The 17775-nt window shown below is 43.2% G+C and overlaps 1 protein-coding gene across 3 annotated transcripts in view; it reads right to left on the bottom strand.

The window, feature by feature from the left end:
* The window catches only part of ddr2a (discoidin domain receptor tyrosine kinase 2a), a 154152-nt gene that overhangs the window by 42991 nt on the left and 93386 nt on the right, over window positions 1-17775 (bottom strand). For all 3 annotated transcript variants that reach the window (XM_080195883.1, XM_080195885.1, XM_080195884.1), the window contains 2 exons: window positions 8715-8817; window positions 1241-1469 (listed from right to left, as the gene is read on the bottom strand). In XM_080195883.1, coding sequence (XP_080052009.1) covers window positions 1241-1469; window positions 8715-8817 — 332 coding nt within the window. The remainder of the gene's footprint in view (window positions 1-1240; window positions 1470-8714; window positions 8818-17775) is intronic.

The following is a 17775-nucleotide window of genomic DNA, read 5'->3' as shown; positions in this document are numbered from 1 at the left end:
CTATGCATTTCGTGCTAACCACACTAGTTTTGTGGAATGTACTAAATACATTTGCCAAATGGGCTTAAGTTCATCAAACTCCTGCTCCCAGCAAGGGGTAGGTCCCTACAGGTAAAAGAATCTACTATTCCTTTCAATTGGCCAAAGCATGGGAAAAGGCTCTTTATCTCAACCCATAGCCCACAAAATGGGCAGGGCCTAGAAGGGGGTTTGTAAGAGCCTAAAGCAGAGGGGGCAACCTACGTTCCACATACAGCCCACCTCTGTTCTCAGCGCAGTTCACGAGACATTTTGTTGACCGTTGCCCATGTGCAGGGTTGCCACATTCCAGTGATTTCTATCCATGTAGCTTTTCCTTCCACCAAGACTGAAGTGAAAAGCATGCAAAGCAAGGGCAAATGAAGTGAGGCTTATGCTGATTGCGCACATCGACTGCGAGAGCCGTGCACCACCTCTGCGTCCAAAGTGTAAATACTTATTTTGTTTTAACCATTTCAAAGTTGATGGCAGTTCTCCTAATATATAAATGATTAAGCATTTTCTATAATTCATTATGAAATATACAGTATTTAATCTCATTCGTGGGGTCATGGTTAATGAACAAGCCTATTCAAACCAATAGAGAAAATGCTGGAAAATCTCAGCAGGTCTGGCAGCATCTGGAAGAAGAGAAAAGAGTTGATGTTTTGAGTATAGATGACCCTTTGTCAAAGCTCAATTTCAATCAAAGCCTGATTTCAATTTTGTGGCTCATTGCAATGAAGGAGGGTTACACCTGTGGCCCACTCACCAGCCTAGGTTGCCTGTCACTGGCCTAAAACCAGAGTAGGGAGGAGGAAGATACTGTAATGAAAGATGCAAATGGTGTTTTGTTTGTTCATAGGATGCGTTCCGATTTTCAACTGACATTATATCAGGCACATGGAGGACAGTTTGTGTTAGGAGCCCTGTGTGGAGCAGACAATATCAATGATTCAGCCACCTGTCATACATCTGTCTACATTTAGCTAAACTCAAAATTATTCCTAACGTGGTTATGTTTGTTCAGTTTAATTTATTTTAATTGAGCTTAGTTGGGAGGTAAGATAAAAAGTTACATTTAACCACTATAAATTTGACTGACTGGTTGATCTCCAGCCACACAAAATAGATGTTACCAAGCACCACTGAACAATGATTTCACCTGCTCCCTTTCACAAGTGAACCAAATATTTGACTTGCCTTCACTGTCGGGATTTACCTGTTTCCCATGTCGATTTTTCCACGAGTTCCATCGGTTTCCATCCCGACTGTAGTCGAGCCGATACATCTGAGCAAACTCATTACCATGGCCTCCAGCGTGGCGCCCCTGAGTCCCCACAAGGGTAATAAAGTGCAGAGTCTGGAGGTCAACCTGAAGGAATTCCATGTCCTCGGGATCTACTGGACCATCCGGACACCAAGCTCCATCCCCTTCTTCAAAATCCAGTCTGTGGGACAGTAAGAAAGTTTGTCAATGCCAAGGTTGTGACAGCAGAACACAATAGTGTTGCAGCTGAATGCCTTGAAATGCTACTGATGTCTGGACTAGTGAATAAAGAATAAGTATGGAGGGTGAAATAGAGTCATAGACTGGTTGTAGTAATTCGACTCATTATGCTCTCTGCAAAGCAGCTCAGATAGTCCCAATTAAAAACAAAAAAGGGCTGGAAAAACTCAGCAGGTCTGATGACATCTGTGGAGGAGGAAACAGAGTTAACATTGAATGCAATATGACTTTTCTTTGCAACTCCCACACCTCCGGCCTATTCCTGCAATTCTTCAATTTTTTTCTCTTCAGTTAATTATCCAATTTCCTTTTGAAAGCCCACGATTCAATCTGCCTCTGCCCTCAGGCAGTGCATTCCTGATCCTAACCACATGCCATGGAAAAAAAAAATTGTTTTCCTTTGTGTCGCCTTTGGTTCTTTTGCCATTTGCCTTAAAACTGCACTGTCTCATTCTCAATCCTTTCATGAATGGGAACACTTTCTCTCTATTTACTCTGTTTAGATGCCTCATGGTTTTGAACACCCTGATCAAATTTCCTCTCGATCCTCTCCTCTCTAAGGAAAACAACCCCAGCTTCTCCAATCTATCCATGTAGCTGAAATCCTTCAACCCTGGAGCCATTCTTGCAAATCTTTTCCATGCCCTCTCAAACCCTTCCAAAAGCATGGTGCCCAAAACTGTTGAAGCCAATATTCCAGTTGAAGCCAAACTAGTTTTTTTAAAGGATCACCATAATTTTGTTGCTTTAGCACTGTACAGGCTGATTATTTAGTCCACATGGTCCCATATGCTTTATTAACCACTTTCTCAACCAACCCTGCCACTTTTCGACAATTTGTGTGCATATATCCCCACTCTCTTTAGAATTGCACTCTTTATTTTACAGTGCCTGTCCTCATTCTTCCTACCAAATTGTACCACTTTGCCCTTCTCTGCATGAAATATAATCTGCCACATGTCCACGCATTCCACCAGCCCTCTTCTCCTCTTGAGGTTTATCAGTAGCCTCCTCACAATTCACAATACTTCCAAGATTTGGTAGATCATGAAGACATGGCAGACACTATTACATAATTTCAGATCCACAGACTGAAACAATAACGGCCTGTATTTAGCATAATCAAACATTAACAAAAATTGCACGTTCTTTTCTTTATTCATTCTTGGGATGCAGGCATCGCTAGCAAGGCCAGCATTTTTTTGTCCATCCCTAATTGTCCTTGAACGGAGCAGTTTGCTAAGTCATTTCAGAGAACAGTCGAGTCAACTACATTTCTGTGGATCTAGAGTCACATGTAGGCCAGAGCAGTTAGGGACGGCAAATTTCCTTCTTGAAAGGACAGCAGTGAACCAGATGGGGTTTTTGTATGACAATCAATGATTTGATTTATTATTGTCACATATATTAACATACAGTGAAAAATATTGTTTCTTGTGCGCTATACAGACAAAACATACTGTTCATAGAGAAGGAAATGAGAGAATGCAGAAAGTAGTGTTACAGTCATAGCTAGGGTGTAGAGAAAGATCAACTTGATGCAATGGAAGTCCATTCAAAAGTGTGACAGCAGCAGGGAAGAAGCTGTTCTTGGAATCAATGGGTGCTATTCTGGTTGGCAGTTGGCGACTAGTGGAGTGCCGCAGGGATCGGTGCTGGGGCCTCAACTGTTTACCATTTACACAGATGATCTGGAGGAGGGGGCTGAATGTAGGGTAACAAAATTTGCTGATGGCACAAAGATGAGTGGAAAAGCAAATTGCGTGGAAGGGGCGGAAAGTCTGCAGAGAGATCTGGATTGGCTGAGTGAGTGGGCGAGGACCTGGCAGATGGAGTATAATGTTAGCAAGTGTGAGGTTATCCACTTTGGTAGAAATAATAGTAGGCGGGATTATTATTTAAAAGGCGAAAAGCTGCAGCATGCTACGGTGCAGAGGGACCTGGGGGTCCTTGTGCACAAGTCACAAAAACCCAGTCTGCAGGTGCAGCAGGTGATCAAGAAGGCGAATGGGATGCTGGCCTTTATAGCGAGGGGGATAGAATATAAAAGCAGGGAGGTCTTGCTGCAACTGTACAGGGTACTGGTGAGGCCGTAGCTGGAGTACTGTGTGCAGTTTTTGTCGCCGCACTTGCGCAAGGATATTTTGGCCTTGGAGGGAGTGCAGAGAAGGTTCACTAGGCTGATACTGGAGATGAGGGGGTTAGCCTACAAGGAGAGATTGAATAGACTGGATCTGTACTCGTTGGAGTTTAGAAGGCTGAGGGGGGATCTTGTAGAGACATATAAGATAATGAAGGGGATAGATAGGGTAGAGGTAGAGAGATTCTTCCCGCTTAGAAAGGATAGCAGAGCTAGAGGGCACAGCCTCAAAATAAGGCGGGGGGGGGGGGGGGGAGGTGCGGTGGGCGCAGTTTAGATTGGAGTTGAGGAGGAACTTCTTCACTCAAAGGGTGGTGAGTCTCTGGAATTCTCTGCCCGTTGAAGTGGTGGAGGCTACCTCGCTGAATATATTTAAGTCACTGGTAGATAGGTTTCTGATAGACAGGGGAATTAAGGGTTATGGGGAGAAAGCGGGAAAGTGGAACTGATCCACTTCAGATCAGCCATGATCTTGTTGAATGGTGGGGCAGGCTCGAAGGGCTAGATGGCCTACTCCTGCTCCTATTTCTTATGTTCTTATGTTGTGTTGAGTCAGTTGACCTCAGACATTTGTATCTTTATCGCAAAGGAAGAAGGTGGAAGAGAGAATGTCTGGGATGCATGGTATCCTTAATTATGCTGGCTGCTTTGCCGAGGCAGTGGAAAGTGTAGACAGAGTCAATGGATGGGAGGCTGGTTTGCATGATGGATTGGGCTATATTCACGACATTTTGTATTCTTTGCGGTTTTGAGCAGAGCAGGAGCCATATCAAGCTATGATACAACCAGAAAGAATGCTTTCTATGATGCATCTGTAAAAATTGGTGAGAGTCGTAGCTGACATGCTAAATTTCCTTAGTCTTCTGAGAAAATAGAGGCATTGGTGGGCTTTCTTAACTGTAGTGTCAGCATGGGGGTGCCAGGATAGGTTGTTGGTGGTCTGGACACCTAAAAACTTGAAGCTCTCTACCTTTTCCATATTGTTCCCATTGATGTAGACAGGGGCATGTTCTCCTTGACGCTCTCTGAAGTCAATGACAATTTTCTTCATTTTGTTGACTTTGAGGGAGAGAGCATTTCTGCGGCACCAGTTCACCGGGTTCTCTATCTCATTCCTAAACTCTGTCTCGTCATTGTTTGAGATTCAACCCACAACGATGGTGTCATCAGCAAACTTGAATACCAAACTGGAGGGGAATTTAGCCGCATAGTCAGAGGTGTATAAGGAGTATAGTAGGGGGCTGAGAACACAGCCTTGTGGGGCGCCGGTGTTGAGGATGATTGTGGAGGAGGTGTTGTTGCCTATCCTTACTGATTGTGGTCTGTGAGTTAGGAAGTTCAGGATCCAGTCGCAGAGGGAGGTGCCGAGGCCGGGGCCATGGAGTTTGGAGATGAGTTTTGTGGGAATAATAGTATTGAAGACTGAGCTGTAGTCAATAAGTAGGAGTATGACATAGGTGTCCTTGTTATCAACGTGTTCCAGGGTTCAGCGCAGGACCATGGAAATGGCGTCTGCTGTGGACCTGTTGCAGCGATAGGCAAACTATAGTGGATCCAGGTAGCCCAGGAGGCTGGAATTGATTCATGTCGTGACTACCCCTTTTGAAGCATTTCATAATGATAGATATCAGAGCCACCAGCCGATAGCTTGGCTTTTCTTAAGTACTGGGATGATGGTCGTTTTCTTGAAGTAAATAGGGACCTCAGATTAATGTAAAGAGAGGTTGAAGATGTCTGTGAATACCTCCGCCAACTGATCCGCGCAGGATCTGAGTGCGTCAGGTACCCCATCCGGGGCAGTTGCTTTCCGTGGGTTGACCTTCAAGAAAGCCGCTTTAACATCTGCATTGGTGACCCCAGATATAGGTTCATCCAGGACTCAAGGGTGGAAGGCATGCTCTCGCTGACCTCTTTCTCAAAGCGGGAGTAGAATGTATTGATAGTTGATGAAGTGATAGTTTCATGGTCACTAGCTTTCCATTCCAGGTTTAATTCATTTCAATTTCACCAGCCTGGCGCTCTGGATTACTGGCCCAATGACATTACAACTAAGCCACTAACTCCCTGTAGACAAGGAGACATTAGGGAAAATTACTTAAAACTTAGTCAAAGAGATGGGATTTAAGCTTATCTTAAAGAAGGAAAGAGAGGTGGAGAGATATAGGTTGTTTCAGAGACTAGGGACTGAAGACACAGCCACCAATTCTACAGTGATTAAAATCAGTGATCGTTAAGTGGCCAAAATTGGAGGAGTACAGATATCTCAATAGAGCTGAAAGTGCTTGCAGTGATAGACAGGACTGACGTCATAGAAGGATTTGAAAATAACATTTTTAAATCAGTGTGCAGCTCAGTTACGAGCCAGTGTAGGTCAATGAACTTGAGCGTGATGGGGGAATGGGTCTTGGGATGAAATAGGACAAGGATAACAGATTTTCAGATGAGATCAAGTTTATGGAAGGTGGAAGGCAAGATACCGGTGAGTAGTATGTTGGAATAATTGTGTCTAGAAGTAATAAAGTCTTGGATGAGTGTTTCAGCCACCGATAAACTGGGACAGGGAATGTTACAGACCTGGAAGTAGGATATCTTGGATGATGGAAGTGGATATACGATTAGCAGCTCATTTTGAAGTCAAATACGACATCAAGATTGCCAGGGTAAGGGGTGTGTCAGTGGCTAGGAGGTGGAATTTGTGGCAGGAACTGAAGACAAAGCTTCACTCGTACAAAGAACAAAACAGCACAGGAACAGGCCCTTTGGCCTCCAAGCCTCCGCTGATCATGTTGTCCTATCTAGGCCAACCACTTGTATCCCACTATTCCCTGTCTGTTCATGTGTCTACCCAGGTAAGCATTAAATGTCACTAATGTATCTGCCTCAACCACCTCATTTGGCAGTGTATTCCAGGCCACCACCATCCTCTGTGTAAAACAATTTCCCCCGCACATCTGAGTCAGAGGTTTATAGCATGGAAACAGGCCCTTCGGCCCAACTTGTCCATGCCACCCTTTTATTTTAACCACTAAGCTAGTCCCAATTGCCCGCGTTTGACCCATATCCCTCTAAATCCATCTTACCCACGTAACTGTCTAAATGCTTTTTAAAAGACAAAATTATACCAACCTCTACTATTACCTCTGGCAGCTTGTTCCAGACACTCACCACCCTCTGTGTGAAAAAATTGCCCCTTGGACCCTTTTGTATCTCTCCCCTCTCACCTTAAACCTATACCCTCTAGTTTTAGACTCCCTTATCTTTGGGAAAAGATATTGAATATCTAGCTGATCTATGCCCCTCACTGATCTCTATAAGATCACCCCTAAGTCTCCTACACTCCAGAGAAAAATGTCCCAGTCAGTTCAGCCTCTCCTTATAACTTAATACATCACATTCCGGTAGCATCCTAATAAATCTTTTCTGCACTCTTTCTAGTTTAATATGTCCTTTCTATAATAGGGTGACTAGAACTGTACACAGTATTCCAAGTGTGGCCTTACCAATGTCTTGTACAACTTCAACAAAACATCCAACTCCTGTATTCAATGTTCTGACCAATGAAACCAAGCATGACGAATGCCCTCTTCACCATTTTGTCCATCTGTGACTGCACTTTCAAGGAGTCTCCACTGACCCTCCCCTCCTGCACCCCTTACCTTGAACTCATGCTCCCTTGTAATTGTCATTTCTGCTCTGGGAAAAAGTTTTCCCGATGTCAAGTTGCAGAAATTTTCTGATCATCTAGCAAAAGATGTCAGGTAAGTGATGTGACAAGTTGGAGGCATGCTGTGCCTGAGCCACCTCTTCAAACAGCTGCCAATCAGTTCTATACCCCTGCTCTTTGCATAACTCTTCTTTCTCTTATTTTCAATTCTGTTGGAGAGCACGCTACTGAAATGTTGACTTGCTGTTTCTTTTTAATTCTGCTGACAGTTCTGCTATGTCTTGTTTTGAGCACCATTCAGGATGACACTGATGGCACAAAGGTGAGTGGGAAAGCGAATTGCGTGGAGGACGTGGAATGTCTGCAGAGAGATTTGGATAGGCTGAGTGAGCGGGCGAGGATCTGGCAGATGGAATATAATGTTGGCAAATGTGAGGTTATCCACTTTGGAAGGAATAATAGTAAAATGGACAATTATTTAAAAATTACAACATGCTACTGTGCAGAGGGACCTGGGGGTCCTTGTGCATGAATCGCAAAAACTCAGTTTGCAGGTGATCAAGAAGACAAATGGAATGTTGGCCTTTATCGCGAGGGGGATGGAATATAAAAGCAGGGAGGTCTTGCTGAAATTGTACAAGGTACTGGTGAGGCCGCAACTAGAGTATTGTGTGCAATTTTGGTCCCCTTATTTGCGAAAGGATATATTGGTCTTGGAGGGAGTACAGAGAAGGCTCATCAGGTTGATACCGGAGATGAGGGGGTTAGCTTATGAGGAGAGATTGAGTAGATTGGGCCTGTACTCGTTGGAGTTTAGAAGGCTGAGGGGACATCTTGTAGAGACGTATACGATAATGAAGGGGCTAGACAGGGCAGAGGCAGAGAGATTCTTTCCACTTAGAAGGGAAACAAGAACTAGAGGACACAGCCTCAAAATAAGGAGGAGTCAGTTTAGAACAGAATTGAGGAGGAACTTCTTTTCTCAGGGGGTAGTGATCTCTGGAATCCTCTGCCCATTGAAGCAGTGGAGGCTACCTCGTTAAATATGTTTAAGTCACAGGTAGATAAATTTCTGATCAAAAAGGGAATTAAGGGTTATGGGGAACAGGCAGGAAGTGTTACTAAACCACTATCAGATCAGTCATGATCTTATTGAATGGCGGGGCAGGCTTGAGGGGCTGGATGGCCTATTCCTAGTCCTATTTCTTATGTTCTTATGGAATCTCCTCCTCTGACTTTCCTACATTTTGACATGGATAGATCCTGGACATTAAAAACAAAAGGTCCTAGCATTGTACAGTGGGTAGCTTACCATGTGACCCTTACATAAATCTCATGCCACCCATCAGTTACTTGCAACTGCAAGTGGGTTGTCCACTCACCTTCCGTATTTGGCTGCTGTAGAATCGTACCACTGGCTGGAAGCTGTAATGTCTTCATCGGGAATTTTCCTCCCTGACATGCCAAGAGGGTAGCGACACACAGCTGTAGGAGATCACAGGAGGTTAGGACTTTGACACTGCCTGCTCTACCCCAGCTATCTCTCTCCAGGAAGATCGTACAGTAACCCAAAAGGTGGAAATTTTAACCTCACTCACGGTGGTCAGTTGCCATTCTGGTTTTCAATCCAGTGATTTCAATGGAGGGTGAAACTAAGCGAATTTGGTTAAACCTGCCCGGTGTTTCTCCCACTAGGGGTAAGGTTTAGAAACAGTGAAACCTGGCCTGCTGAAGATGTGCTTCTGGTTCTTCCCTCTGTTACTTTTAGTAAGTTCATAAATGTGGTTCTTATAAACCCTATTTACAAATTGCACAGGACAAAATATGAATGTGTGCCAACACCCTGCAGCTTTCTTGCATTTAAAACATGTTCCAAATGGACAGGGGGGTTTTAATGAAACTGATGGAGCGTTAAACTCTTCAAAACTAAATTCTCAATCCAAATCCACATCAACTCCTCCTCTTCCAGCTTTAACGAAGGCAAAAGGTGGGCAGGTGACCAACTTCAAGCCTCATTGACATTCAGCTTTTAGAATTAAACCTGTAAAGTTACGACTTTTTTAGTGTGACAGTTACCTGTGTTCACTGGTAGTTCTGTTTGGGAAATTTAATTTGGAACCACTGAACATTTTAATAAAAATGTGATGAATTTATTTTGCACAAGACTGCTAATTGCTTGAAATGTCAGTTCAGACCTATGTGCTGGATGGGATTCCAGCATGTGTACTCACATAGAAAATGTGTGCACCTTTTGTCTCACAGGTAACAGGATTATTCTGCCACTGTGCTTGTTAGAGTGCTAAAGTTTATTTATTAGTGTCACAAGTAGGCTTACATTAACACTGCAGTGAAGTTACTGTGAAAATCTCCTAGTCACCACACTCCGGCGCCTGTTCAGGTACACTAAGGGAAAATTTATCATGGCCACTGCATCTAACAAGCACATCTTTTGGACTTGGACTGTGGGAGGAACATTAAAGAAAGCAAAAATCCACTGCATGGTGAGAAAGCTGAGGTTCTTGTCACAAAGATCATTAAATTGAGATCCCCATTAAAAAAAGGCTTTCTTCAAGTTCCCTTGCTTTGCTGCTGATTGCAAAATCCAGGTCCTTGTTTTGAGTCACAAGTTCACTCCTCCATTGTTCAGACCAACTCAGAAGAAGTTGCGTTTCATACAAACAAATGACGTCCAGAGACAATATTGCAGCATGATGGCACAGTGGTTAGCACTGCTGCCTCACAGCACCAGGGACCCAGGTTCAATTCAGGCCTCAGTCACTGTCTGTGTGGAGTTTGCATGTTCTCCCTGTGTCTTCTTTGCTTTCCTCAGGGTTCTCCGCTTTCCTCCCACAGTCCAAAGATGTGTGGGTTAGGTTGATTGGCCATGCTAAATTGCCCCTTAGTGTCAAGGGGATTAGCAGGGTAAAAGTGTGGGGTTACAGGAATAGGGCCTTGGTGGGATTGTGGTTGGTACAGACTTGATGGGCCAAATAGCCTCCTTCTGTTCTGTGGGGATTCTATGATTCTATGAATTGTCCCTTGCATGTTTTAATTCAATAAAGGGGACTGATCACATTGCAATCAGTTTAATTCCACCAATTCCCTCAATTACTTTTAACATCTATGTTTGTTACCGAGCCATACTTCTCACTGAAAGTTACCCAAAAAGATCAATGCATGGATTTTGATTAACTACAAGTAACTCATATGATAGCAAAGGAATAACAGTGTTGAAACAAAAACAGAAAATGCTGGAAATCTCAGCAGGTCTAACGGCATTTGTGGAGAGAAAATAGAGCCAATGTTTCGAGTCTAGACGACCTTTCGTCAGGACTGAACTTGTCTTTGTGGAATGGTATCAGTAGGGATAAAAATGAGGAAGAGATTAAAACAGGTTACCAACTCATTGTCATCTATTTTACATCGTCACACAAAGTGACAATCTACCACTGCTCTCACAGTAAGGCTTGATGCAGTTACTCATCCAGGACATTTGGTAACCATTACTGCTTCTGCCCAGATCTGCACAGGCATTTATCTTATTTATGTTTAAATACTACTCTTGAGTGCCAAATCATCATTTGGTGCTGAAAATTCAATGGATTTTTTAAAAGCACTGCTAGCTTCTGTCGTGATACCACTTGGCGTGCATTCCTCCTTTGACTGAACAATGGCTAGCACTGATTAGCCATGCTAAATTGCCCCTTAGTGTCAGGGGGATTAAGAGGGTAAACATGCAGAGTTAAAGGGATTGGACCTGGGTGTTGTTGATGCAGGCCAAATGGCCTCCTTTTGCACTGTAGATTCTATGATATTTGTCAAATGCATTGCATATGTTGTTGCACTGTCTTTAAAAAGAGACTAAGTAATAAGGCAATATGTAATTTGGAGGACAGGCTTCATATTGCTGGAAACTCTTATTTGCTCTGGTTTGAAGAAACAACAAAGCTCAGCATATGAAGGTACCTTCCTCAGAGCAACAAACGCCAGGAGGTCTGTCAGTACTGTCTGATAATGTCTCCAAGCAAAACAAGACTGTTTCTCTAAGTTTCTATGAAATTCTTGAGGGCAGCAAGATAGTGATTCACAAGAAAAATGTTAAAAGTTCAAGATCATCTCGGCATGCAATCTCTACTCTGATGAGACGGCGTCATGGGTTTGGGGTACTGTTTTATGAAGTATTTTGAAAACAGAATCCTTGGCTCAGCGCTGGGGCAAAGCAAACTGAGTTGAATCCCACAGACGTTACACAATCACCACGTTTCCAAAGTGTATTGGGTTTATTTTCATTAAGTTGTCAGGCTCGTGAGATTCAGTCTGGAGTACATTTTAAATTGTCACCCCCTGTGCCTTCCCCCAGCACTCCTGGTAGTCAGCAGCACACTCAGTCCCTATGTCTCAACGACAGACCCATGGAGTGGAAGCATGTATAGGTTTCAGTAAGATGAAAGACTACTTTCAGCATTGAATACAAAGAATGGAAAAGTACTAGCTTCAATTCCACCCTGACTTTATAGCTGTTTGGTACAGTCCTAAACCAGCACTGTAGACCTTGGCAGCAATGTGGGAAAAAGCAGCAAGATGAATGGTCTAATTGTTTCCCCAATATTTACCATTTTACCACTGATTCCAGCACACATACATTATCACTAGATTCGGCTAACATGTATCATAGAATTGAAGCAGAAATATCAGTTTACGCCAAATGTTACAGCTGGACTTTGAGAAGCAAAACAGAGAGTGTAAATTGAAAGATATATTTATGTTCCAGGAAAGAAACTCTTGAATATACTTTTGATAAAACAAATGACATTTTTCAGCTGATGCAAAGTTTTTTTTTTAATAAACACTGATACTTGGAAGTGCTTTATTAGCAAATTTTCTGCTTCTACGTGCACAGAGTCCGGCACATTTCACATTTCTCGAGAAGGATGATAGTCTCTATATAACATAACAAAAAATTGCTGCCAAAAGGAGGGTGTTGCCATCTTCTGCGGAGCTCCACAACCAGCGTGGTACTTGGCCCCAACACGAATGACTCAAACTACAAATGGAGGTTATGTGTACAAGCCCTACTTCTGAGGCTTGAGCACAGAACCTGACACTCGGGCACAGTGTCAGGGAGTACTGCGCTATTGGAGGTGGTTATTTTTGGAGTAGATGTTAAATAGGTGACCTGACTTTCTTCTCAGGTACAAAGATAGTGGTCAGTGGAATGTCTAGTCACGCTATTTATATGGCTTTCTGGAAGGTGTTTGATAAAGTCTGTTAGCTAAACCTGAAACTCAAGGGATTGAAGGCAAATTATTGAACAGGATGGGTGGAAGGAGACAGAGAGCCATTATGCCGCTGGTTATACTGTGAGGTTCAAAGAAACTTTGAATGGGAGCGGAGCACAGTTCATTAAACTGTCATGAACAGGTATGGAAGGCAGGATGTGAACAGTGGTCTCTCTGAGGATCTGTATTGGGGCCTCAACTATTCACTGCATTAGTTAACCACTTAGGTGATGAAATAGAAAGACATGTATCCAAATTTGCTGATGACACTAAAATAGGCAGCATTTTAAGCAGTACAGATGGAAGCATATAATTATAAAAAAAATTAATAGATTAGGTAAAAGGGGATAAACTGGCAACTTCAATGTAAGCAAAGGGGAAGGTCAATCATTTAGACTGAGAAAGGATCGATACTTTCTAAATCTGTAAGTCAATGCTGTAAGCCAGTGATACTTTCTAAATGGTGAAAGGTTTTTTAAGTTTATTTATTAGTGTCACAAGTAGGCTTACATTAACACTGCAATGAAGTTACTGTGAAAACCCCCTAGTTACCATACTCTGGTGCCCGTTCGGGTACACTGAGGGAGAATTTAACACGGCCAATGCACTAACCAGCATGTCTTTCAGACTATGGGAAGAAACCCACACAGGAATGGAGAGAACATGCAGACCAAAGCTGGGAATCGAACCCTGCTACTGTGAGGCAGCTGTGCTAACCATTGTGCCATCATGTCGCTGGTTGTACTGTGAGGTTCAAAGAGACTTCGAATAGGGGCAGAGCACAGATCTTTCAACTGTCATGTATAAGGACAGACGGTAATCAAAAATGCTAAAGGAATGCTGGTCTTTATATCTTTATAAATAAAATGCAAGGGAGTAGAAGTCATGATTTGGCTATATAAAATCCTGGTGAGACCACACCTGCAATACTGCAAGTGACTGTGGGCACCACACCACAGGAAGATATATTGGCCTTGGAGGAATTCAGCATTGACTTACAGAATGATACATGGACTCAGAAGTAGATAACACAAACCATTCACTGGATTTTAGAAGGTGATTTAATCAACATTTTCAAAATATGAAGGACTATGAGGCAATGCCAGGTATACAGAGTTAACTTGGGATTGGGGCCTGGTCAGACTGAACAGGCCTGAGGAGATAAGTGATTGATTCCAGTTTCTATGATCAACTTCTAGGTTGATCCTAAATGCTCTACAGCTAGGCCCCTGTTTCTACGTGAATGTAACAGGTCCCATGTGGCACTACATGAAGAAGAACAGGGAGTTCTTCCAGGGTTGGTTGGCCATGTCGCTGTCTATTGGACTTTGCTTTGTGAAAACGGGCTGCCATGTCTGGGTATCTGCAGCTGTTAGTTGATGGCAGGGTCCCATCCACCACTTGCTGGGGTCAGTACCCATTTTGGTCCCAGCCGTGGGTCTTTTTTAATGGTGAAGAAACACAGCCTGTTAACTCTGTTCCTCTCTCTACAGATGCTGCCTGATCTGCTGAGTATTCCCAGCATTTTCTGGGATTTTGGTTTCAGATTTCCAGCACCTGCAGTATTTGCTTTTGTATTGGAGTAGTGCAAGAGCATCCTATTCTGGACCGGTGGCACTGTTAAAGATCAATGCAGAACTATTTTTTCTTCATGAACAGGCTGATTTAATTTCAGAAGTTGCAGCTTTACTAGACAACGCTAACCCAGATACCGAGCTAGGGCATGAGTGAAATTCCACACTTTTCCTGTTTGGTAAGTGCCTAATCGCAGCCTGGTTACTTAACAAATGAGGGAGAAGCATTTTCTTCAATGTAGGAAGGGAAGAATCAGGTTGTGGATCAATGCAGGCTATAATCTTGTGCAACTCCTAAAGGCATCTTAGAGCAGACATACCATATCCCAAAACACTGATGTTCATTTATTTGGCGGGGGGGGGGTGGTGATAGAGTAGGCACCTAAAAGTTAACTTTCAGAGACTTGAGAGATGGCATAGCACTCAATGAGTTCAGTTGATTTGATTTATTGTCACATGCATTGTTGGGATACGGTGAAAAATATTGTTTCTTGCACGTTATACAGACAAAACATACCATTCAAGAAGGAAAGGAAAGAGGGCATGATATAGTGTTGCAGTTACAGATAGGGTGTAGGGAAAAATCAGCTTAATATATGGCAAATCCATTCAGAAGTTTGATGGCAGCAGGAAAGATTCTTGAGTCGATTGGTACATGATCTCAGAATTTTGCATCTTTTTCCCTAGGTGGAAAAAAGAATGTCCGGAGTGCGTGGAGATGTTGATTATGAGGCAGTGGGAAGTGTAGACAGAGTTAAGGGATGGGAGGCTGATTTGCATGATAGACTGGGCTATGTTCACAAACCTTCATAGTTTCTTGTGGTTTTGGTCAGAGCGGGAACCATACCAAGCTGTAGTACATGCAGAAGGGATGCTTTCTATGGTGCATCTGTAAAAATTGATGAGAGTTGTAGTGGATATGCGGAATTTCCTTAGTCTCCTGAGAAAGTAGAGGCGTTGGTGAGCTTTCTTAAATATAGCATCAGTGTGGAGGGGCTAGGGTAGGTTGTTGGCGATCTGGAAACCCAGAAACTTAAAGCTCTTGACCATTCCCACTTCATCACCATTATGTAGACAGTTATGATGTGTACACTCATTATGATTAAATGGTCTGCATATATTAAATGTCCAGCTTCATAAATAAAGAAGGGGGTGAATTAGACAAGAAAGCAAAAGATTCTATGGCTGTTTTATTGCATGGTTATATGATTGGAGAAATATTTGACTGTAATGACTCAGACTCAGGTAACCTGACTGCAAAGAATCATAGTTTACTACAGAATGCAAAATAAAGCCACTACCGTGGTGCACACACAGTAGGACCTGCCTGGGACTAAAGTTCAGCAGGCCCAGTCCTGGGCCTGTCTTATAAAAGCCTCAGATAATGAGTTCCAAGTGGGAAAGCCACTGCCTGTTACTAGGGGAAGTCATACTCAACAAACCCCACAGGGAGATCAATCAGTGATTCCCCATGGAACTCAAGGGGGGGGGTTATCACATTGACAATCTAATCACTGCTAATGAGAATGGTGTGCAGTGATGTTTGGTGATCCGTTTCAACTTAACTGACCCTGCCTAAGATTATACTTCAGAATGTCTGCAGCAACACTGGGTACACGCTCGGATACTACAAGTCTCGTCTTATTCGGCCAGACTAAGGTTTAACAAGAATCCCAAGTATGAAAACACAACCACGGAAAATTCCACAGCTACAAAATGATGAGAGTAGCAGGCAATCACCAGGGCCCACAGGTGGAGGAGGATTTTAGCTGCTGGATGTGTTTGTGTTTCATGTGTTTTAACGTTTAGTCTCACACCTGCCTGGAGAAATGCCAGTGGAAGAAAGAATCACATCTTCACTGCTTAACATCACAGTGGCAAAGTGACACCAGGGGCAGCTTCAGTTATATTTCCTGTACTGTGTTAGCTGCTAAAATACTTTTTTTAATTTCATGTTAGAAATATACCAGATGTGCCAGAAATGTTGTCCTGGCAACTGATTAAAGAAAATATCCCAATCCTGAGCCTGCCGATTAGCCATCCCTTGGGAACTTTCCCGTCAGTCTCATTTCACAGGATCTCAAGGTAAGTACGGATCAGGCCCATTCACCGCCTCCTGCCGCGTTTATCTGGTAGAATCCAATTTAAAGTTTATTTATTATTGTCACAAGTAGGCTTACATTAACTCTGCAATTAAGTTGCTGTGAAAATCCCCCCATCGCTGCAATTTGGCATCTGTACGGATACACTGACGGAGAATTTAGCATGGCCAGTGTACCTAACCAGCACGGTTTTTGGACTGTGGGAGGAAACCGGAGGACATGGGGGAAACCCACGCAGACAAGGTGAGAACGTGCAAACTCCACACACACAGTGACCCAAGCGGGGAATCGAACCCAGGTCCCTGGCATTGTAAGGCAGCAGTGCTAACCACTGTGCCGCCATGCCACCTTACACCAGCTTCCTGCATCGCATGCAGTTCCCTATTAAATGGCTCAAAAATTTAGTCTTTGTTACTCTACCAAAGATAAGTTGATCTTTTCGTGAAGAAATGAATTTGCTTTACAGTGAGTTGAAGTTGGACACATCTTGAAGTGGAGAGGGTCAGAGGTTGGGGTGGGGTGAGATAGTTGAAGGGAAATATTGACTCCGGTAGCTGCACATACACATCTGCCTTTGCCTCTTGACAAAAGCAGCAAATATAAATCTGTGAGGAAAGTAAAATGAAATTGTTATGAAATACATAAAAGTAAATATTGAAAACGGACAGATTTTGTTGCATTCAAAAAAGAGAAAACAAAAACCTTGGTGTTTCAGATTCTTTGCTAAAACTGAATGTTCAACCTTTGGCAAAGAATTTTGCATTCAAAGGGACAATTTTCCAGCCATGCTCGCCCCGAAATTGGAAAATCCCAACCGAGATCAATGGCCCTCTGCCCCAGCTCACTCTGATTCCCGTAGTGGGTGGAATGGGTAAGTTCACCCCAAAATGTTAACGTTTAAACAATGGTAATCCTGACCTATTTTTCAACATTTGTGGGTTCTATTTTAGATTTGGTTGGTCTTGTTCGGTGTAGCCTATGTGATTCTGCTGTTCTGGCTATCGCCTGATTAAAAAAGTCATGAAGTTGTCAACTCATCGCACCAAGCTGTGTATGTTGACTTTGTGCAATCGTGTGAAATTGAATATGCTGACTATAACCTAACAACCGGGCATTAATCTTGTTCAGGCATTCAGCAGCACTCTTCCAAACAGTATTGCTTAATCCCAGGAAATCAAACAAAAAAAAAGGAGTAATTCTAACAGCATCTGTAGAGATTCAACAGGCTAAAGTGGTTTGTACATCTGACCTGCCCATGGCAAACAGCCAATTGACAAGGAGTTGATTTAGTAACAGCAGCATGAAATAAAAGGCAGCATAGGGTGGAATTTTCCATTCTCTGCACAGACGTGCAGGCTGAGGCGGGAAAGCCAGTGTGCGGCTCGCTGGCTGCACAGCTGGCTTTTCTCACCAGATAATCTAGTACGGTGTGCAGAAAACATCTGCAGGCATAGCCCACACCGTCACAATGGCATGGCAGGGCCAGCA

Source organism: Carcharhinus amblyrhynchos, chromosome 9 (genome assembly GCF_965287045.1).
Source record: "Carcharhinus amblyrhynchos chromosome 9, sCarAmb.v2.hapA, whole genome shotgun sequence".
Lineage (NCBI taxonomy): Eukaryota > Metazoa > Chordata > Chondrichthyes > Carcharhiniformes > Carcharhinidae > Carcharhinus > Carcharhinus amblyrhynchos.
Note: the sequence above shows the minus strand (reverse complement) of the source record. Positions and strands in the feature narration are given on the sequence as shown.